Source organism: Hypanus sabinus, unplaced genomic scaffold (genome assembly GCF_030144855.1).
Source record: "Hypanus sabinus isolate sHypSab1 unplaced genomic scaffold, sHypSab1.hap1 scaffold_2068, whole genome shotgun sequence".
Lineage (NCBI taxonomy): Eukaryota > Metazoa > Chordata > Chondrichthyes > Myliobatiformes > Dasyatidae > Hypanus > Hypanus sabinus.
Genome location: NW_026780171.1, coordinates 16,237 through 38,266, shown reverse-complemented (window position 1 = coordinate 38,266; position 22,030 = coordinate 16,237). Strand labels below are relative to the sequence as shown.

General features: G+C 46.5%; 2 protein-coding genes across 2 annotated transcripts; both read left to right on the top strand.

Annotated features, from left to right (window-relative positions):
* The first annotated feature begins 811 nt into the window (after window positions 1-811).
* Window positions 812-9,365, top strand: LOC132387645 (uncharacterized). Its single transcript, XM_059960034.1, has 5 exons — window positions 812-1,147; window positions 1,218-1,347; window positions 4,457-4,643; window positions 6,949-7,041; window positions 9,351-9,365. Exons 1-5 carry the CDS (start codon window positions 820-822, stop codon window positions 9,363-9,365), a joined length of 753 nt encoding a protein of 250 aa, XP_059816017.1. The 5' UTR covers window positions 812-819.
* Window positions 7,027-18,477, top strand: LOC132387642 (gastrula zinc finger protein XlCGF26.1-like). Its single transcript, XM_059960027.1, has 2 exons — window positions 7,027-7,041; window positions 15,238-18,477. Exon 2 carries the CDS (start codon window positions 15,645-15,647, stop codon window positions 17,535-17,537), a length of 1,893 nt encoding a protein of 630 aa, XP_059816010.1. The 5' UTR covers window positions 7,027-7,041; window positions 15,238-15,644; the 3' UTR covers window positions 17,538-18,477.
* The last annotated feature ends 3,553 nt before the right edge of the window (window positions 18,478-22,030 follow it).

The following is a 22,030-nucleotide window of genomic DNA, read 5'->3' as shown; positions in this document are numbered from 1 at the left end:
GGTTCTGGCACCGCAGTTCACAGCGGCCATGCCCGGACACGGCGTACAGCACCACATCCCGACCCAGGGACCACCCCTCCACGCCCGCGCTCGGCGGCTTCTCCCGGACAAGCTCCGACTGGCGAAGGAGGAGTTCCAGAGGATGGAGGAATGGGGATCATCCGGCGGTCCGAAAGCCCATGGGCCTCCCCCCTGCACATGGTGCCCAAAGCGACGGGGGGCTGGAGACCGTGCGGCGACTACCGCAGGCTGAACGAGGCTACCACACCGGACCGCTACCATGTGCCGCACATTCAGGACTTTGCAGCAAACCTGCACGGCGCACGGAGCTTCTCCAAGGTCGACCTTGTCCGAGGGTACCATCAAATCCCGATGCATCCTGACGACGTCCCCAAAACGGCTTTCATCACCCCGTTTGGCCTTTTCGAGTTCCTCCGCATGCCGTTCGGCCTGAAGAATGCCGCACAGACGTTCCAGCGGTTAATGGACGCGGTGGGACGGGACCTGGACTTCGCGTTCATTTATTTGGATGACATCCTCATAGCCAGCAGCAGTCGTCAGGAGCATCTGTCCCACCTCCGTCAACTCTGCGCCCGACTGAGTGAGTACGGTCTTACAATCAACACCGCCAAATGCCAGTTCGGACTCAATACCATTGACTTCCTGGGCCACAGGATTACTAAAGACGGGGCAACCCCTCTGCCCGCTAAGGTAGATGCGGTCCGCCTCTTTCCCCGACCCACCACGATCAAAGGCCTTCAGGAATTCGTAGGTATGGTGAATTTCTACCGCCGCTTCCTCCCTTCAGCTGCCCGGATCATGCGCCCCCTGTTCGCCCTGATGTCGGGTCCGAGCAAGGACATTACCTGGGACGAGGAGTCCGCCGCCGCTTTCGTTCAAACGAAGGAAGCTTTGGCGAACGCCGCAATGCTAGTACATCCCAGAATGGACGCCCCTACCGCCCTCACAGTGGACGCATCAAACAGGGCAGTCGGTGGGGTGCTGGAGCAACTCATCGCAGGTCGCTGGCAACCCCTGGCGTTTTTCAGCAAACACCTGCGACCACCCGAGCTCAAATATAGTGCTTTCGACCGGGAACTGTTGGCGCTCTACCTGGCAATCCGGCATTTCAGGTACTTCCTAGAAGGTCGGCCCTTCACCGCGTTCACGGACCACAAACCGCTTACCTTTGCGTTTACGAAAGCGTCCGACCCCAGGTCGTCCCGCCAGCAACGCCACCTGTCCTACATCTCTGAATACACGACGGATGTCCGGCACGTCTCGGGTAAGGACAATGTCGTGGCGGATGCTCTCTCTCGCCCTACCGTTCATGCCCTTTCCCAAGGGGTAGACTGAGGCACTGGCAGAGGCGCACCTGGCGGATGATGAGATTCCGAGTTACAGAACCGCAGTCTCCGGATTGCAGCTCCAGGACCTCCCCGTAGGCCCGGGTGAGAGGACCCTACTCTGTGACGTCGCCACCGGCCAGCCCCGTCCCGTCATTCCGACAGCCTGGCGGCGCCGCGTTTTCGACTCCATTCATAACTTGGCGCATCCCTTCATCCGGACAACTGTCCGGATGGTTTCCAGCAGGTTCGTTTGGCACGGACTCCGCAAACAGGTCAGTGAATGGGCCAAAACGTGCATGCACTGCCAGACGGCCAAGGTGCAGCGGCACACCAAAGCCCCACCGCAGCAGTTCCATCCCGCCCACCGGCGTTTCGACCACATTCATTTGGATATCGTGGGCCCCCTGCCAGTGTCGCGCGGAGCGCGGCACCTCCTGACTATCGTGGACCGGTTCACAAGATGGCCAGAGGCGGTCCCGCTCACCGACACCACCTCCGAATCTTGCGCCCGTGCCCTGATCACCACCTGGATATCTCGCTTTGGTGTACCGGCCCACATTACCTCCGACAGAGGCGCCCAGTTCACCTCCAGCCTGTGGTCAGCTATGGCCAGGCTTTTGGGGACTCAGCTGCACCACACCACTGCCTACCACCCACAGTCGAACGGACTAGTGGAGCGTTTCCACCGTCACCTGAAGTCGGCCCTCATGGCACGCCTGCGAGGAGCCAACTGGGCGGACGAGCTTCCCTGGGTCCTACTCGGCATCCGCACAGCGCCCAAGGACGACCTGCACGCCTCGTCGGCCGAGTTGGTATACGGCGCGCCCCTGGTCGCCCCCGGGGAGTTCCTACCAGCCCCAAGGAGGCAAGAGGAAGATCCCGCAGCAGTCCTGGGCAGACTACGCGAGAAGCTCGGTAACCTGGCCCCCATACCCACTTCACAGCACGGGCGGCACCGACCTGCGTACCCAAAGACCTACAGAACTGTACGTTTGTGTTTGTACGAAGGGGCGGGCATCGGCCACTGCTGCAGCGGCCATACGAGGGGCCGTTTATGGTGCTCCGGAACAACGGGTCCACGTTCGTGCTGGACGTTGGGGGGAAAGAGGAGGTTTTCACGGTGGACCGCCTCAAACCGGCCCATGTGAACCTGGCGCAACCGGCCGAGTTTCCGGCACCTCTGCGCAGAGGCCGACTTCCCAAGCAGGTTCTGGCCCAGACTGTGGACATTGGGGGGTGTATCGCCGGTTCTGCGGGGGGGGGGAGGGGTTATGTGGCGACCCATTTCCTGGCGCATCCGAACCGATTCACAATTAGATAGCCTACGGGGGTTTGCGAGCACAGAGCTCTGGAGCCTCTGCGCCATGGGGGGCAGGTTGAGGGAGGCTTAAAAGTGAGGCTGAAGATTTCGAATAAAGTTTTTTCCTTCGACTGCAGTTACCGACTCCGTGTCGTAATATTAGCGCTGCGTGTAGCACACCGCTACATTTCCGTAATAAAATAGCCCTTCTTGTCAGTAGAGTAACAAATGCAATTACATGTTGATCTGAAGATGAAATACACTGAATATGATGTGGAGCTATTCCAAATAGAACAGTCAATCTATTAGGTTGTAAATTAATTTTCAGAGCTTTAGAACTTGTAGAAATAAAAGATTTCCAAAACTATTTTAATGAAGAACTTGACCAGAACATACGTGACAAAGTAGCTACTTCAGTTTTACATCTATCTCAGCATTTGTCTATACTAGGAAATATTTTAGATCGTCTCTCCTTTGTTAAATAATAACGGTGAACAGTTTTAAATGGAATTAAACAATGGTTGGCACATTCAGAAGAGGAATTTACATTTTTAAAAACTCGAAGCCAATCTTCATTAACAAAGGTCATATTAAGTTTTCTCTCCCAATCTTGTTTAATCTTTAGTGATAGGTTCTCGTTTGGTATCAAAAATAAATGATACATTCTGCCAATGGAACCTTTCACAAAGGGATTCAATTTCAAAGTGGTATCCAACAAATCAGATTCTTGTAAACATGGAATCTTAGGTAAATAATGTTGTAAAAAATGTCAAAACTGAACATATTGAAAAACATGTGTATGAGCGAGAGAAAATTTGTTAATTAACTCTTCAAAGATCATCAATCGGCCATCACAAAATAAATCTGTAAAAGAAAGGATCCCTTTAATTTTCCATAGGAGAAAAATGGGGTCAGTTGTTGCAGGTATAAATGAGAAGTTTCGATGTAAAAAACTAGTCATCTTAAATTGTTTAAAATTTTTTAAAACACGAAACTGAACCCAAATCCGTAGGGATTGTTTAATAACCGGGTAAAGATTTAAATTTGAAATTTTAAAGAGCTGTAAAAGTAATGGAGCTCCTAATATTGAAGTTAAATGAAATTGTTTAACTGCTTTTAATTCCAAATCAACCCACAATTGATTTTAGTTCTTATCAAGACAATATAACCAAAAACAGAATTGTCTAATATTCACAGCCCAATAATAGTCTTAAATTAGGAAGTGCAAGTCCATCATCTTTTTCAAACTTTTGTAAATGATACTAATTAATTTATTGTTCCAAATAAAGGAAGAAATAAGTGAGTCAATTTGATCGATTTTTTTTTTAGTTAAAAAGATAGGTATATCTTGGAATACATATAAAAATCTAGGTAAAATCATTTTCACAGCATGAATACGACCGATTAAAGAAAAAGTAAGTGGATTCCATCAGGAAAATTGTTGTTTCCTGGAGACCATTAAAGGAAATGTATTCGCTTTGTAGAGATCTTTATTTTTTTTTACTAATTATAATACCTAAATGTATAACGTTATATAAAATACATTGTGTCATGATCAATATTAAAATGTGTATTTTGTGTCAATAACAGACTGGGAAATGTTGAATTTGATCCCTGTCTCCATTCCTCCTGTAATCCACAACCAGCTCCTGTGTTTTTGTCACAATGAGAGAGAGGTTGTTTTCTTGACACCACTATGTCGGGGTGATGACTTCTTCTCTGTCGGATGCCTCGTTATTTGGGATTCGGCCGATCAATGCAGTGTAGTCAACAAATTTAATTAGCAGATTGGAACCCGCCACTGCAGATCAAGAAGGAACAATATACGAATTGTGGGTCTTCCTGAGTTGGTCGAAGGCAATCGACCTTCAGAATGTTTTCCAAAGCTGTTCGCTCGTTTGTTTTCTGACGTTTTGGAGACTCCGCCTGGAATAGACCGGGTACACCGAGCCCCGGTGTTTAACTCCTCTTCTCAACAGAAACCTCGACCTGTGGTAAGTGCTTTTCATGGCTTTCAAACAAAGGTTACCATAATTCGCCAATATCGTCGGTTAGGTATGATGAAGAAGATAAGATAAGGCTGGTCGAAGATTATTTGCCCGGGGCATTAAATGAACGTTTTAAGTATGAAAGAAAAGTCATGGCTGCGTTATATAACAGAGACTATAAACCTTCTCTAAATTACCCCGCTCGCCTCAGGATCATTTTGAAAAAAGAAATGTTGTCTTTCATCCACTGACATTCTTTGTAAACTTTTAACTGTGTAAAGAATTCAAAGGATTTGTCGATAGGAATATCAAACACAACTTCACGTTAGCTCCGCTGTATCTATCAGGTCGCCAGCGCTTGAGTGCCACCGGTCCTTGAAAGTGTAGACGGAGATGCTGGAGAAGACAGCGCCCCACTCGCTGCAAGGAGAGCGCGAGCACGTGTCCATCTCCGTGATCTGATTGGATACATCGCCATGACGTTTAGCAGTGTGACGTCATTCACTGGCTCTCATTTTGGAAGGGATTCAGTGGCACATCGCAGATACACCAACAGCTTCGCTCTGGGAAGCGGCCGTTCACCTGCTCCGTGTGTGCGAAGAGACTCATTCAGTTAACCCACCTTGTGATGCTCCGGTGAGTTCACAATAAATAGAGGCCACATTTCTGTCCGGAGTGAGCAAAGAGTTTTACTCAATCATCCCAGCTGCTGCAACACCAGCAACTTCACATCAGGGAGGAAGTTCAAATCAGCTCCGTGTTAAATGTTTAACCATCACGGTGACTGAAGGCAGCTGCTCATCGTAGCCAGGACTGAACCCTGGTCACTGAGCATTGGAGGAGTCCGTTCTGCTGATGTTAGCCTTAAACTAGACTGATGTTTAATATTGTGGATCTGTGAAAGATAAATCAGTTTTATCAAATCCCGTGTGTCAGGTACTTACAGTCTCCACTACACTCACTATGTACACTAGAGAGGGCACTCGGCCCATCTGGTTTCAGCCCATGTTTCTGTTCCGTATCAGTTTATGAAAATCTATCCCTGCCGTTCCCCTCTCGCTCTCCCTGAGATGACAGGTTGCAACTAGTCACCACTCCGTGGGATAGGAAATTCCCCTTGAATTCCATAGAATCACAGAAATCTACAACACATTACAGACCTTTTGGCCCACAATGTTGTGCCGACCACGTAAATTAGTCTCTAAACTGCTTAGAATTACCCTACCGCATAGCCCTCTGTTTTCCTAAGCCCCATGTACCTATCTAAGAGTCTCTTAAAAGATCCTATTTTATCCGCCTCTACCACCGTCGCTGGCAGTGCATTCCATACACAATCACCACTGTTGTTTAAAAATCTTAGCTCTGACATCTCCTCTGTACCTACTTCCAAGCAGCTTAAACCTATTCCCCCTCGTGTTAGCCGTTTCAGCCCTGGGAAAAAGCCTTTGACTATCCACACGACCAATGCCTCTCATCATCTTATACACCTGCATGAATTCCCTGCATGATTTTTGCCCGGGCTGAACAAGACGATGAGCTCACTGTGGTTGTGACGTTGTTCAGGGCTCCGGACGAAGTTGGTTAAACTCCTTCTTCCCCGCTCTTTTTAATGTTTTCAGTCATTCTCACTAATTTCAAAGGTCTTCGCTTCGAACTGCTGGGTTGTTAATGAACATCTGAAGTCTGACAGCAGACTAGCGAGTGAATGGAGCAGAGTCAGAAACCAAGTTGCCAGTCAGGGATTTGGGGCTCCAGAAAGAGATGGGGCCTGGAGTTTACGAGGAGGAGGAAGAAGAGAAACTGAACCTGTAGGATGTGGCTACGAATGAAAGATCAGACACATTTGGAAACTGCTTGATTGAAAAAAAAAACTGGTTAATTTCTGCAAAATACTGGAGGAAATCAACAGATCAGGCAGCAAATGTAGAGAGGAATAAATAGACTACGTTTAGGCCGAGACCCTTCAGCATGCCTAGACTGTGTACTCCTCTGCTTAGTTGCTACCTGAACTGCACAGTTCCGCCAGCATTGTGTGTGTGTGTGTGTGTGTGTGTGTGTGTTTCTAGCAACTGCGGAATCTCTTGTGTTTTATATCTGCCTCTGTAACGAGAGGCATTAGATAAATAGAATGCCTGTTAATATTGAGTATATTGTTTTTGGGAGCCGCTTTCCACGTTAAAACAGCTGCTGAGTTCTCTACACAGAAAAAAAAACCCTGAGGTGTGGACATGAAACCGGTGCTAGCAGGAAAGTTTAATGGCACCGCGATTACCCATAAAGCCCTGAGTTTAAAATTTCGCTGTTTCTGAAGCAACGATCAAAAGTGCAGGCATCAAGGTCGATGACGTCACCGAATAGCACGCATGCGCGCCGTACACAAAGGACCTCCGGAGGATCGGTAAAGGTAAGAATGATTTTTCGGGCTGCTATCTTAAACACCGACTGAGGGACATTTGCTGTGAACTCTGGACATCATAGTCCGCAATCCTGGGACAGTCCTGCTCTCTTCCCTCTCTCTCAGCCCCGCGATCCGTACACGGGCCCCGGGGAGCTTCCGGCCCCTAAGGGAATGGGAACCGATGGATCTCTCAGACAGAGCTGAGCTCCAGCTATCTAAAATGCAAGGATTAGGAACTCGGAGAAAGGGAACAAAATCTTTTACATCAGCAGTTGAGAAAATCACCTTTGTTCTATCTCCGATCACAAACAAGAGAAAATGTGCAGATGCTGGAAATCCAAGCAACACACACAAAATGCCGGAGGAACTCAGCATTAGGACTTTTTTCAATAGATGCTGCCTGGCCTGCTGAGCTCCTCCAGTATTTTGTGTCAGTTGCTTGAGCTACCTCCTCTAGTTCTGCACTTTTCTACCGGTGAGAACATGTTTTGTCCCGTTCTCTCTGGGTACGTAATGATATCAAACACCTTTGCCCTGGGCAACAAGTAGCTTTCACATCACAAATGTGCCAGACTCCAGTGAGGCAGACTACTGCCCTTCCCTTCATATTCATTGGCATTGCATTCACTGAGTTCACCACCATCAGTCACTTGGGAGAGGGTTCAGGGGAAATATTTATATACAATACAGAAACTGGTGTTACAGTATTGTGGTGATGCAAAATTTGCTGGAGAATTTGCAAGTGGGGAGTGATATTTGGAAATCTGACCTTTGAAAGTATCATTTAGCAAGCAAATCACATATGGACGGTTTGCAAAAGTTCTAGTGAGAAAATCCTTCATAACCCACAACAGGCCTGTTACATAGTTTGTGTGAGAGTGCCCATGAACTCGATCAAACCCAGAGGAGATCAAAGTTTTTATCGACAGTGATTTGCTAGCTGTTAAAAGAAATACCTCCCTATTTAAAATTCAGTGTGCACGTCTTGTTGTCAGTGGGTAAAAATTGCACAGCACAAGGTGTTTTGGCACACCGGTCATTACAAATTAGACGGGACATTGGTGGGAAGGTGGGGAGACTTCCAGTGCCCCTGATACCATCACCTATAAGATGTGCATCCAGCTGCAGCCTGTAACCCTGAGCTTTAAGGAGCTGGAGCTGGAAATGGATGAATTCTGGATCATCTAGGAGTTGGAGGGGGTGATAGTTATAACATCAAGAGAGGTGAGTTACACCCAAGGTGCAGGACACAGTAAACTGGGTGAGAGTCAGGAAGGGGAATGAGGTTAAATAGCCATCACAGAGTACTCTTGGGGTCATCTCATACAACAACAGGTAGACCACTTTGTAAACTGTTGGGGGGATTACCTGGCAGAGGAAAGTCAAATGTCCATATGTTCTCAACCCCAGATCCATTGATATCAATAGGGGTTAGCCTGTCTCCATTCCTTTTGTAGTCCACAACCAGTTCCCTTGCTTTTGTGACATTGAGGGAGAGGTTGCTTTCTTGACACCCAGACAGATGTTGTTCAGAACTCAGATAGAGTCAGCAGACAAAAGGTTGAGCATGGTGCGATGAATGTGCTGAGCTGTGCATATCACAATGCAAGAAGCATCGTAGGAACGCCCGATGAGCTCAGGACAGGGAATTGTGATATTGTAGCCATTATTGGGACTTGGTTGCACCGAATACTCTGAGAGATTTAGAGGAGCAAACTTTGCAGAGATTGCAGTCTATGCTAAAAAAACAGTAAGCGATACAGTAAGCGATTTTAACTTTTTATATATTTAAGGACCAAATGGGGTAGAGTTTGTCAAATGTGCCCTTAATCAGGATGTAGAATTCCCGATGTAGAAGTGTGCAATAAGCTGTTAGGAAATGATCCATTGTTAGTGACTGAAATTAGTGTATGTAAACACTTCATATCTAGCGATCGTAACAACTTAAGAGTCCAAGTAAATATGGAAAAAAAAAAAGCGGGCTGGATGATGAGCTGAGATTCTAAATTGGAGGAAGGTCAATTCTGATGGTATCAGAAAGATCTAACAAGTGTGGATTGGGACTGGCTGTTTTTCTCGAAAAGCAGTACTTGCAAGTGGGAGTTCTTCAGAAGTGAGGGTATAGAGTTTGTATATGCCTGCCAAAATAAAAGTTGTAAGGTAACTGGTGCAGGGAACCGTGGTTTTCAAGAGATATTGAGGTCCCGGGTATTTTGTTCCTCTAAATGTCTCAGACTGCTGGGTGCTACCAAGAATCATTAATGGCTACAGTATCATAATGCCACGCCCTGAGCTCATCTGACTTTTTGTTTTAGAAACTTTGTTTCTAAAGCTTCCTAATAGTTTTTGCTCTTTTGTTTGCCCGCTCTTAGGTGTTTCTGTTGGCTTTGTCTTCTTATTCCAGCCACGGTTGTGTCCTCCTGCCATTTCAATGCTTCCACTTCTTTGGGATGTATCGATCACTCAGTTCCCGAATTGCTCCCGGAAACTCCAGCCATTGCTGCTCCATTGTCAATCCTACCTTTTCCCTTCCAAACAAGTTTGGCCAGCTTCTCTGTTATAGAAATGTGGAGAAGTTCAGTACAGGAACAGGCTATTTAGCCCATTTTGTCAATGCCAAAAGAACATTAAAGCTTTCTAATGCAACTACCTGCACTGGAACCATCGGCCTCCATACCCCTACCATCCAGGCTCCCATCCAAACTTTTCTTAAGTGGTAAAATTGAGCTCATGTTCACCACTCGTGCTGGCTTCTTTTCCACACTCTCACGGCCAATTCAATGAAGAGGTTTTACACATATTCCCCATAAATTTCACCTCCCCACTTAACCCATCACTTCTGGTTGTCATCACACTTAACATCAGTTGAAAAAGCCTGCTTGAATTTACCTGTTCTATGCCCTTATATTTTTTCTACACAGGAACATAGAAAAGCTACAGCACAATACAGGCCTTTTGGCCCACAAAGCTGTCCCAAACATATCCTTACCTTCGCCAAGGCCCTCTAATTTTCTAAGCTCCAGGTATTCATCCAGGAGTCCCTTAAAAGACCCTTTCGCTTCTGCGTCCACCAGGGCTGCTCACCAATCTCTGTGTAAAAAAAAACTAACTTCGATACTTTGAACAATTCCTCAATGCAATGGATAATTTCCTTGTCTCTGTTTAGTGCATTTTTTAGGTGTATAAGATGATGAGGGGCATTGATCGTGTGGATAGCCAGAGGTTTATTCTCAGGGTTGAAATGGCTAACATGAGGGGGCATAGTTTTAAGGTACTTGAAAATAGATACCGAAGGGATGTCAGGGTTATTTTTTTTTTGCACAGAAAGTGGTGGGTCTGTGTAATGCACTGCCAGCAGCGGTGGTCAATGCAGATACAATAGGGTCTTTTAACAGCCTCTTAGATAGGAATATGGTGCTTAGAAAAATAGAAGTCTATGCTCTTCGGAAATTCTACGCAGTTTCTAGAGTAAGTTACATGGTTGGCACAACATTGTGGGCTGAATGGCCTGGAACAATAGACAATAGATAGTAGGTGCAGGAGTAGGCCTTTCAGACCTGCTAGCCAGCACTGCCATTCACTGTGATCATGGCTGATCATACACTTTCAGTAACCCATTCCTGCCCTCTCTCCATATCCCTTCACCCCACTATAAGATGTCTATCTAACTCTCTCTTAAATGCATTCAGAGACTTGGCCTCCACTGCCTTCTGGGGCAGAGCATTCCACATATCCACCACTCTCTGGGTGAAAAAGTTTAGGCATCTCTGTTCTAAATGGCCTACCCCTTATTCTTAAACTGTGGCCTCAAGTTCTGGACTCACCCATCAGCGGGAACTTTCTTACTGCCTCCAGTGTGTCCAATCCCTTAATAATCTTATAAGTTTCAATCAGATCCACTCTCATCCTTCAAAATTCAAGTGTATACAAGCCCAGTGGCTCCAATCTGTCAACATATGACAGTCCCACCATTCCAGGGATTAACCTTGTGAACCTGCGCTGCACTCCCTCAATAGCAAGAATATCCTTCCGCAAATTTGGAGACCAAAACTGCACACAATACTCCAGAACATGCTGTAGATTTCTATGTTCTAGGTTGAACAGCGAAATCACTTTTTTTCTTTAATCTGTGCAGGGTCCATGATTTTAATGTGTTTTCCACACTCCCATAGAGCCTTTCTCCATCTCCTGAGTAAACATAGATGAAAAATTATTTAAGATCTCCCCCATGTGCTTTCGTTCCACAAGTGGATCACCATTCCGGTCTTCCAGAGGACCAGCTTTGTGCCTTACAATCCTTTTGCTCTTGATCTATCTGGAGAATCCCTGTGGATTATCATTCATCATTTCTGCAGGACAATCTCATGCCATCTGGATTTATTTCTTATGTGTTCTCTTGCATTTCTTATCCTGCCTATCCCTGTTATACAACTTCATTTTATGCTTCACCAGGGTCTCAATATCCCTTGAAATCCAAGGTTCCCTACAGTTTTTTATCTTCACTTTTTATTCTGAGAAGCAAATTCCCCCTTTGTACTTTAAAAATTTGGCTTTGAAGGACTCCCATTTACCAAACACACCTTTGCCATAAAGCAGCCTGTCCCAGTCCACAGTTGCCAGATCCTAGTATCTTAATTCAAGCCCTGAACACATCCACCTTTCCTACGCTGCTCCTTGTATTGAAATATACAGGGCTCAGCATATTCACTGCACCATGCTCAACTTTTTCATTCCTGACTTTGTCGGAGGACTGAACACCAACTGTCTCCATCACCCCTCCACTATCTGTTCTATTATTCAGGCTCCCATTCCCCCTGCAAGTTTAGTTTAGCCCCCCTTACCCCCACCTCCCTCCATGCAGATCTATCACCCCTTTGGCTTTCCTCTCCCAGATCAATGAAAAGGAGGTGCATACCAGGTACAGGCAGATAGGAACAAATGGGGTACTTATGAAATACAGGAAATTCAAGTGAACACATATGAAAAAAATAAAAGGAGGCATGAGCTTGCCTGGGCAGCGAAGGTGAAGGAGAATCCTCAGGGATTCTGCAGATATGTTTAGAGCAAATAGATTGCAAGGGAAAAAATTAATCCTTTGCATCAGAATGGTAATCCATATGAGGAGACAAAGTAGATGGGGGAGATTATTTTTGCATCCGTATTTACACTGGAGATGGACACAGAGTCTATAGAAGTGAGGCAAAGCAGCAACAACTTCTTAAGGCAAATTAGTGTGGATAAATCTGGGACTCTGGGACTCTGCGGAGGACAAGTGCAGAAACTGTCAGGGCACAAGCAGAGATATTTAAATAATCCTCAGTGGCAGGTGAGGTATTGGAGGATTGGAGGACACTGTTTGAGAAAGGCTCTAAAAATAAACTAGGAAATTGTACATTGATGAGCTTGACATCAGTAGTGACGTTATGTGCTGGACCAGGACAAGTATTTGGATAGATGTGGACTGATTAAGGATAGACAGCATGGCTATGTGCATGGCAGGTCATTTCTAACTAATCTTATAGAGTCTCTCGAGGAAGTTATCAGGGAAGTGGATGAAGGCAAGGCAGTGGATGTTGTCTACATGGACTTTAGCAAGACACTTGACAAAGTCTCATATGGGAGGTTGGTCAAGAAGGTTCAGTCAATCAGCATTCAAGATGAGATAGTAAATTGGATGAGACACTGACTTTGGCAGAAGCCAGAGTGTGGTAGCAGATGGTTGCCTCTCTGACTGGAGGCCTCTGATTAGTGGTGTGCCACAGGGATCAGTGCTGGATCTGTTGCTGTTTGTCATCTATATCAGTATTCTAGAGGATAGTGTGTTTAACTGTATTAGCAGATCTGTAGATGAAACGAAGATTGGTGGTGTAGTGGTCAGCGAGGAGGACTATCATGGCTTGCAGTGTTATCTGGACCCACTGGGAAAATGGATTGAGAAATGGAAAATGGAATTTAATGCAGACAAGTGTGAGTTGTTGAACTTTGGTCTGACCTACCAAGGGAGGTCTTTCAGAGTGACTGGTCGGGCACAGAGGAGTGTTGTAGAAGAAAGGGACCTGGGAATACAAGTCCTTAATTCACTGAAAGTGTTATCACGGTTAGATAGAGACGGAAAAAAAGATTTCAGCCCATTGGCTTTGATGAACCAAATACTGACAATAGATGGATGTTATGTTGACTTGTAGAAGACATTGGTGAGGCCTAATTTGGATTATTGTGTGCAGTTTTGGTCACCTACCTACAGGAAAGATGTAAAAGAGTTTCAGAGAGTTCAGAGAAATTTCACAAGGATGTTGCCAGGTCTGGAGGGCTTGGATTATAAGGAAAGATTGAACAGGTCAGGACTTTATTCTCTGGAATGTAGAAGATTGAGGGGAGATTTGATTGTGGTAGAGGGGCATAGATAGCGTAAATGCAAGCTGGCTTTCTCCACTGAGACAACAAGAGGCCATGGGTTAAGGGTGAAACATGAAACGTTAAGGGAAGCATGAGGGGAACTTCTTCACACAGACGGTCTTCCGGATGTGGAATGAGCAGCTAGCACAAGTGGTGCATGCGAGCTTGATTTTAACATTTAAGAGGTTCGTGTAGGTACCTGGATTGGGAGTGGGCAGTTTAAATAGTTCAGCACAAACTAGATGGCCCAAAGGGCCTGTTTCTGTGTTGAAATTTGCTATGACTGTGACAACAACCTGAAATAATACAAAAATTCACCCTAAGTCCTTTTAACAGCTGTGCGGACCAACCAGTCATTTCAGCAGGAATTTTTATATGGCGTTAAAACTGTGGCACATTAAGTTAATAATACATAAAAGAAAATCCCAGCTGCACGTCAAGAGACTATTTGTGTGAGACTGTTTCAGTTACTGTGGGGCCAGGCACCCATGCAGCTCAGCAGGAACAGGGAGTAATACCAATGGAGAGAGTCAAACTGAGCCAGGGTATAAACTGGAGATGGCAAAAATGCCCCATTCTTATAGAGACAGGAAGAACATCAGAGAATTGATGGTCATTCCAGATACCAGCACTCTGCCCAGTCAGGAGAAGATTTTAGACAGACAGACATACTTTATTGATCCCGAGGGAATTTGGATTTTGTTACAGTTGCACCAACCAAGAATAGAGTAGAAATATAGCAAAATAAAACCAAAAATAATTAAATGATAATAAGTTATGCAAAGTGGAAATAAGTCCAGGACCAGCCTATTGGCTCAGAGTGTCTGACATTCTGAAGGAGGAGTTGTAAAGTATGACGGCCACAGGCTGGAATGACTTCCTGTGACACTCAGTGTTGCATCTCAGTGGAATGAGTCTCTGTCTGAATGTACTCCTGTGCCTAACCAGTACATTATAGAATGGATGGGAGACATTTTCCAAGATGGCATGCAACTTGGACAGCATCAACTTTTCAGACACCACCGTCAGAGAGTCGAGTTCCACCCCCACAACATCACTGGTCTTACGAGTGAGTTTGTTGATTCTGTTGCTGTCTGCTTCCCTCAGTCTACTGCCCCAGCACACAACAGCAAACATGATAGCACTGGCCACTGTAGACTCGTAGAACATCCTCAGCATCATCTGGCAGATGTTAAAGGACCTCAGTCTCCTCAGGAAATAGAGACGGCTTTGACCATTCTTGTAGACAGCCTCAGAGTTCTTTGACCAGTCCAGTTTATTGTCAATTCGTATCCCCAGGTACTTGTAATCCTCCACCATGTTCACAGTGACCCTTTGGATGGAAACAGGGGTATCTGATGCCTTAACCCCCTTCAGGTCCACCACCAGCTCCTTAGTCTTTTTCACATTAAGCTGCAGATGATTCTGCTCACACCATGTGACAGTTTTCCCACTGTAGCCCTGTACTCAGCCTCATCTCCCTTGCTGATGCATCCAACGATGGTAGAGTCATCAGAAAACTTCTGAAGATGGCAAGACTCTGTGGTGTAGTTGAAGTCTGAGGTATAGATGATGAAGACAAAGGGAGACAGGACAGTCCCCTGTGGAGCCCCAGTGTTGCTGACCACTCTGTCTGACGCACAGTATTGCAAGCGCACATACTGTGGTCTGCCAGTATTTATCTGTCTAACTTGGGATTAACCTCACTGTAACAGTGTGATACCAGATCAAAGCTTGGCAACACAAGTAATCTCATCTGTAATGTTGTCCTAAACCCATTGATGGATTCTGTATATCTTTTTACAGGTTAAAAATGAGAAGAAATTTGTCTCCAGGAAGCTCAAACATGGCACACCAGTTTTGTTGACTCTGTCTAGATATTTAATAAGTGGAGCAAGGGATTCAATCGACCATCCTTCCTACTCACACTGTGGGGAGGGATTAACTTGGTCATTTGACCAACTGGCAAGCCCGTCATTTTACACAGGAGAAAGGCCATTCACTTGCTCAGAAAGTGGGAATGGATTCACTCAGTTATCTCAATTGGAAGGTACAAGTTCACACTGGGCAAGGCCATTCATCTGTTCTGTGTGTGAGAAAGGATTCAGTTGGTCTTCCCACCTGTGGACACACCAGTCAGTTCACACCACACTGGGCAGAGGCTGGTCATCTGCTGAATTTCTGGGAAAGGATTCACTCAGTCATTTGACCTAATGGCTCACCAGCGAGTTCACACCAGGGAGCGGCCGTTCACCTGCTCAGTCTGTGATAAGAGATTCACTCACTCTTCCACCCTATGGAAACACCAGCGAGTTCATACTGGGGAGAAGCCATACATCTGCTCAGTCTGTGGGAAGAGATTCACTGAGTCATCCACCCTACTGGTACATCAGCGAGTTCACACTGGGGAGAAGCCGTTCACCTGCTCTGTCTGTGGGAAGGGATTTACTCGGTTATCCCACCTACAGAGTCACGAGCGAGTTCACACTGGGGAGAGGCCTTTCACCTGCTCAGTATGTGGGAAGGGATTCACTGATCCATCCAACCTACAGAGACATCAGCGAGTTCACACTGGGGAGAAGCCGTTCATCTGCTCAGAATGTGGGAAAGAATTCACTGAGTTATCCAACCTGCAGAGTCACCAGCGAGTTCACACTGGGGAGAAACCGTTCACCTGCTCAGAGTGTGGGAAAGGATTCACTGATTCATCCACCCTACAGAGTCATCAGCGAGTTCACACTGGAGAGAAGCCGTTCACCTGCTCAGAATGTGGGAAAGGGTTCACTCATTTATCCAACCTACGGAGACACCAGAGAGTTCACACTGGGGAGAAGCCATTTACCTGCTCAGAATGTGGGAAAGAATTCACTGAGTTATCCAACCTGCAGAGTCACCAGCGAGTTCACACTGGGGAGAAACCGTTCACCTGCTCAGAGTGTGGGAAAGGATTCACTGATTCATCCACCCTACAGAGTCATCAGCGAGTTCACACTGGAGAGAAGCCGTTCACCTGCTCAGAATGTGGGAAAGGGTTCACTCATTTATCCAACCTACGGAGACACCAGAGAGTTCACACTGGGGAGAAGCCATTTACCTGCTCAGAATGTGGTAAAGGATTCAGTGAGTCATCCACCCTACTGGTACATCAGCGAGTTCACACTGGGGAGAAGCCGTTCACCTGCTCAGAATGTGGGAAAGGATTTACTGCTTCATCCACCCTGCATAGTCACCAGCGCGTTCACACTGGGCAGAAGCCTTTCACCTGCTCAGTCTGTGGGAAAGGATTCACTCGGTCATCCAACCTACAGAGTCATCAGCAAGTTCACACTGGAGAGAGGCCATTCACCTGCTCAGTCTGTGGGAAGAGATTCTCTCATTCATCCACCCTACAGAATCATCAGCGAGTTCACACTGGGGAGAAGCCATTCACCTGCTCAGTCTGTGGGAAGAGATTCACTCAGTCATCCCAAGTACAGAGTCATCTGCGAGTTCACACTGGGGAGAAGCCGTTCACCTGTTCAGAATGTGGGAAGGGATTTACTCAGTTATCCCAACTACTGAGTCATCAGCGAGTTCACACTAGGGAGAAGCCGTTCACCTGCTCAGTCTGTGGGAAGGGATTCACTGATCCATCCAACCTACAGAGTCATCAGCGAGTTCACACTGGGAAGAAGCCGTTCACCTGTTCAGAATGTGGGAAGGGATTTGCACAGTCATCCCAACTACTGAGTCATCAGCGAGTTCATACTGATGAGAGACCATTCCCCTGCTCAGTCTGTGGAAAGAGATTCACACATTCATCCACCCTACAGAGACACCAGCGAGTTCACACTGGGGAGAAGCCATTCACCTGCTCAGTCTGTGGGAAGAGATTCACTCGGTCATCTGACCTACAGAGTCATCATCGAATTCACACTGGGAAGAAGCCATTCACTTGCTCAGAATGTGGGAAGAGATTCACTCATTCATCCACCCTACAGAATCACCAGCGAGTTCACACTGGGGAGAGGCCATTCCCCTGCTCAGTATGTGGGAAGAGATTCACTCGCTCTTCCACCCTGCAGAGACATCAGCAAGTTCACAATGGGGAGTGGCCATTGTTATGAATCCCTAGGTTTCATTTGCTGTGGACTGTCATTTGAAGAGAGAGACAGATATTAAGAAGGTGAATCAGTCTGACTTACAGCTTATTTACATCGCTCGCAGCTTGTTTAGTTTTAACCGATGACACAGACACTCAGAGTCAGAAGGAGGAAAAACGGAAGGATCAAAATCCAGGAACCAGCGGCCAAGGGTCTGATGCGCCATCAATAACTCTCGGAGACCTGAGGCGAGATATGGGCTTTTATTAGCTGAAAAATTGAACACTCTCAGCAGCAGAACAGCAAGAGATCAAAGAGCCGTTCCTCCAATCTCCTTTATACAGGGGTCTGTGGGAGGACATAGGAGCAGTCAGCAAGGGGGGGGGGGGGGCGTGTCCAGTCAGGTATATGTAGTTCACCACAGGGTCGCTCTTTAGAACTTTCCTATGCCCACAATGGTAGGTTAATTATCAATTCACCATACTTCGAATGTGTGGTTGTGACCCTGTTTGATCCATATCAGTGGATCTGTTTTGAGGTATCCTGTGAAGACCACTGACGTCTTAACCCTTGCCTAGATGTGGTGTGGTAATTCATTTGAAGACAATACCCCTTGTGACAAGTCACTTTCGGTAATAATTCATATGTGGATTTGGAATGATGACAGATAAAGTATACAGCAACTGTCCTCTCATTTTACCACCATGGAACCTGTGGAATTTGACATAATTGCCTTCTCTTGATATTTACCCTGGATTACAAATATCTCTTATCATCTATTCTGTGGATGAACTGAACTTTCGCACTTTACCATCTCAAGACTCCAAGCCTTGTTTCCCCTGAGCTCAATAGTTTGGGAGTTATATTTACACACGTCTATACACATAACACTGTTAACTTCTGTTTATCTTGTTTAATTTGCAATTTTTTTAAGTAGATTCTATTAAAGATAGTGGTTTTAACATCAAAACCAGACTCCAGGTGTAGTTTATTGCTGCTGGCTCATTTCTAAAGCATTAAGGTTCATAACAAATTTGGGGCCTGCGTCTGGGATAGGACCAAATTTGGGGTCTATTGATCGATTTATTATCGATTTGATTGGGGAAATCCCTTTTGATTTATTTGTGTGTGGAAATCAGCAGCAATGGATACTGATAAATTTCTGGAAACGCCAACCCCTGAGGCATTAGTAAAAGCCAAAATGAATGAATTGCTGACTGTTGCTACTGGGCTGAATCTTAAGGTGTAAGGGTGTGTGAAGGACCAGGGTAAGTGTAAAACTGGGAGAGCAGGTAACGTTAAAAAAAAAATACATGAGTTTTTTTTTAATATAATCTAGGCATCCACTCCCTTTTGCAGAGACTGGGATCCCTGGTTCAATCGGTAATGATGTTGTGCATTTCAATGTTCACCTCTCAGTCCTCAATTCTCTAAATGAAAGGGTTATCGCATTTGATCTTTCTTCATATGATGACCCCACCACTCCAGGGATCAGTCTGGTGAATCTTCATTGCACTCTCTATAACAAACATTCTCTAACCTCTTTGTTAATCCTCTGTGGAATTAATTTCCTTTTTCTGCAGCCCCGTGTTGCCTCAACCACTCACCCTGCACCCCGTCACTATTTCCACCTTCCCACCTCCTCCCTCGCATATATCCAACTCTCGCTCCACATCTCTTGCCCCATCCGTACCCCTCACCTCTTTTTTCTGACTATTTCTGTCCACTCTCAGTCCAGAAGGAAGGTCTCAGCCTGAAATGTTAACGGTTCATTTCTCTCCACAGATGCTGCCCGACCCACTGAGTTCCTCCGACAGTTCGTTCTTTGGTCTATATAACCCTGTTAGTATGGGGAGTGGGATTCCAAGTAGAATCTCAACAAAACACGCATAATTGTCACGTTTCCCGAATCATTGGCCCCACTTGCATGTCAAAAGTTTGCCGGTGTTTGCCCCCATGTGTGAATCCCTCTGCTCGCCACCACCGTGTGCTCAGACGGTTCTACAGATTTCCACCGGGACAAACATCCTGTCCGCCCCTCTCACACCATCTTTTTCCTATCAATAAAATCCCTCCTCTCCCTCCCCGCGGAACCGGCATCAAACCGACGGGCCGAACGGTCTCCTCTTACTTCGAGGCGATACATCAGACTCCGGCCGCAGGAGACGCTTCACAAACGCCCCAACTTCCCTCGGAGGGAAATTAAAATAAATCAGAAAGCGGACATTTACTCTGCTGTGATGGGGAGTTCGAGGTTGGAGTGGGGGTAACACCCTCTCGGCTTGTCCGCCTCTGCGACGGGTGGTAATGAGTGATTGACATCGTTTTGCACTAATGGGAATAGCGCAGCTCCTGAATTCTCTGCTGTCAGCGGTGAGGGAGGGAGTGGTCACGTGATTATTTCCCAGCTGTTGAACTGATAAAGCCCGAGCTCACCAGCACGCGGACGACACCGCGCACGTGAGGGCAGATCACGGTGTCAGGAGCGGGGGGGGTCGTCGTGACGTCACCCGTGGTGGTGCGCTCACATTTAAAACCTTATGATTTCGGAGGGACAACAACATTAATCACGGGTTTCATCACTCAATCCAGTGTTGTGGGATGTAAAGTCCCCTGTTATGTGTCCGGCTGTGCCGTGTTGTTGGTGGAGTGGGCAGCGAGGTGTTTGTCTCGATTCGGGTCACAACACCAGAATTGCCAGCGGGGTCCACACACAGTGTATTAGTCAACAGAAAACCTCTCGTCCTTGCAGTCTTTGTCTCCTGGTAAACTCAACAACCTGACAGTGTGGACCATAGGTATCCTTCTTCACCCACCCCGTTTTTATTCACTTTATGAACATACAATCAATCCGTGCACGGTATATAATCTGTTGTTACTGTTGTGTTGTTGTGTTGCTCTGGAGCCGGAGTAATAATTATTTCGACCTCATTTACACGTGTCTGCTGAAAATGGAATTAAGCAACCCTGAATCTTGAATAAACATTTCAGCAGCTGAGCGTCACATTTCTGTCTGTCAGCGTTATTGCGGCAGAGCGCCACCTGGTGACAATGGAGTCCACAAATCAGGGTGTCCTGTTATTGCGGCAAATCACCACCAAGTGACAGTGTTGTCCACAAAAGGGGGAGGTTTACAGCGATAAGGAGGGGTGTCGGGGCTGGAAGCCAACTGCAAGCGGATGAAGTGCCAGACCTGCCGATAACCTCTCTCCTCATCACGAGTCAGGGTTCCAAACTGTCCTTCTATATGAGGCAACTTCTCAACATCGGGACTGTTGTGGTCATCTACTGTTTCCAGTTTTCCAGTTGTGGCCTCCTCGACATTAGTGAGACCCGATGTAGTCTCTGCTTTCTGCACTCTGTCCCGATGAGATTCTGCAGATGTTGGAGATGCAGAGTAACAGACACAAAATGTTGTAGGAAGTTAGGAGGTCCGGTAGCTTCTATAGAGGGGGATAAAGCAAAACAGAGATTTCCTGCCGAGACCCTTCATCGGGACTGGAAGTGGGGAGAAGGAGGAATAAGATGGTGCGGGGAGCGGAAAGTGTCCAAGCTGTCCAAGATGATAGGTGAAGCCTGATAAGAGTGAAGGTGAGTGGGTGGGGGAGGAGGGAGATGAAGTGAGACGCTGTGAGCTGGCAGGTGGAAAATGCAAAGGGTTGAACAAAAAGGAATCTGATAGGATAGGAGAGTGGATAATGGGGAGAAAAAGTAAAAGCGGAACGAGAGAGAGACAATCCGCAGTGGGGAAGAGTGGAGACAGGATGGAGGAGACGGGCGTGTGGGTTGATGAAAAAAAAAGGTAGAGGTAGAAGTTAAAGATATCGATGTTCATGTCATTGAGGAGTAAACTACCCGGATGTAATATGAGGTGTTGCTCCTCCAACCTGAGAGTGCGCTCATCGTGTTAGTTAAAGAATGAACTGGAAGGGAGAGTGGATTGATAATTTCCCTCTGGGATCCGTATTAAGTCAATCCTCTCTCAACTTAAACCAGTGCCCTCTGGTAGTTGATTCCACAAAGGTGGGGAAAAGGACTGTGCATATACCCCATTTCTGTACCCTCATGGTTTGGAACGCCTGCATAAGGTCACCTCAATCTCCTGCAATTCAAGGTGTGAAATCCCAACCTGTCCAACCTCTCTCCAGAACTCAGTCCCTCGAGTACCGGCACCATTCTCGTAAACCTCCCCTGCACTCATTCCAGCATGACGTCCTCTCTCCTGTAGCAGAATGACCAAACAGGAGGAAATTTGCAGCTGCTGGAAATTCAAACAACACACACAAAATGCTGGTGGCACTGTCAGAAGCACTGTTAGTGACGAAGGGTCTCGGCCCGAAAAGTCGACAGTGCTTCTCCCTATAAATGCTGCCTGGCCTGCTGTGTTCCACCAGCATTTTGTGCAGAATGACCAAAACTGAATACAATAATCCAGGCGCGAATACTCTAATCCTAATGAAACCTCACTGGCCTCTTCTTCAGACCATGAGCCATGAGATATCGGACAGAGGCTGCTC